The sequence below is a fragment of the Fulmarus glacialis genome, unplaced genomic scaffold, assembly GCF_000690835.1.
Source record: "Fulmarus glacialis isolate BGI_N327 unplaced genomic scaffold, ASM69083v1 scaffold8809, whole genome shotgun sequence".
Classification (NCBI taxonomy): Eukaryota; Metazoa; Chordata; class Aves; order Procellariiformes; family Procellariidae; genus Fulmarus; species Fulmarus glacialis.
In genome coordinates, this window is record NW_009232588.1 from 6,145 (window position 1) to 6,907 (window position 763).

Here is a 763-nt window from a genome sequence, read left to right on the forward strand (position 1 = left end):
TCTCTTTTTCTTTTTTTTTTCCTCTCCTCTTTTTTCCTCTTTTTTTTTTTTTTTTTTTTCCGAACGGAACTGGAAACAGCGACGTGTTTGCTCAGCAACTAATCAGGGACAATTTAAAAACAGCCATAACATACCATACATGCTGTCTAATCCAAAAATTAAAAAAAAAAAAAAAAACAAAACCAAAAAACCAAAAAAAACCCAAAACAAAAAAAAACCAACATACACAACATGTAAATTATTGCACAAGAGAAAGGCTCAAAGTTTGCGTAAAATGCAATAGTATTGCCCCGATACAGATCATGCATTCAAACGGTGAGAACAAAAAGAAAATAAACAGGGTGTGCTGGTGACAAGCACTTTCCGAATATCCTTAGCTTCCATGATTTCCATCACAAGGGACTAGAAAACCTCTACGGGGATGCGGGATGGGGAAGGGATGGGGATGGATGGGGGGGGCGGGGGTACGAATATACCTCTATTCAGTTTTTATCTCGTTATTCAAGACTCGATCACTGTGCCATTTTTTCATGTGTTTCTCCAGGGTACTGTACACGCTAAAAGGCATCTTACAAATCTCGCATTTGTAAACGTCCTTTCCCACCTGCCCGTGTGTTTTCATGTGCCGGGTGAGCTTGCTACTCTGGGCGCAGGCGTAGTTGCAAAGCTCACACTTATACGGCCTCTCGCCCGTGTGGCTCCGTCTGTGGACGGTGAGATTACTACAGTTCTTGAAGACCTTCCCACAGTACTCACAAGTGGC

At 41.9% G+C, this 763-nt stretch overlaps 1 protein-coding gene across 1 annotated transcript in view; it reads right to left on the bottom strand.

Moving 5' to 3' along the window:
• Window positions 1-478: 478 nt before the first annotated feature.
• Window positions 479-763, bottom strand: part of BCL11A (B-cell CLL/lymphoma 11A (zinc finger protein)) — a gene marked incomplete at its 5' end in the record, with an annotated part of 60,180 nt that continues 59,895 nt past the window's right edge. Inside the window, one exon of the mRNA XM_009584955.1 lies at window positions 479-757. Coding sequence (XP_009583250.1) covers window positions 479-757 — 279 coding nt within the window. The remainder of the gene's footprint in view (window positions 758-763) is intronic.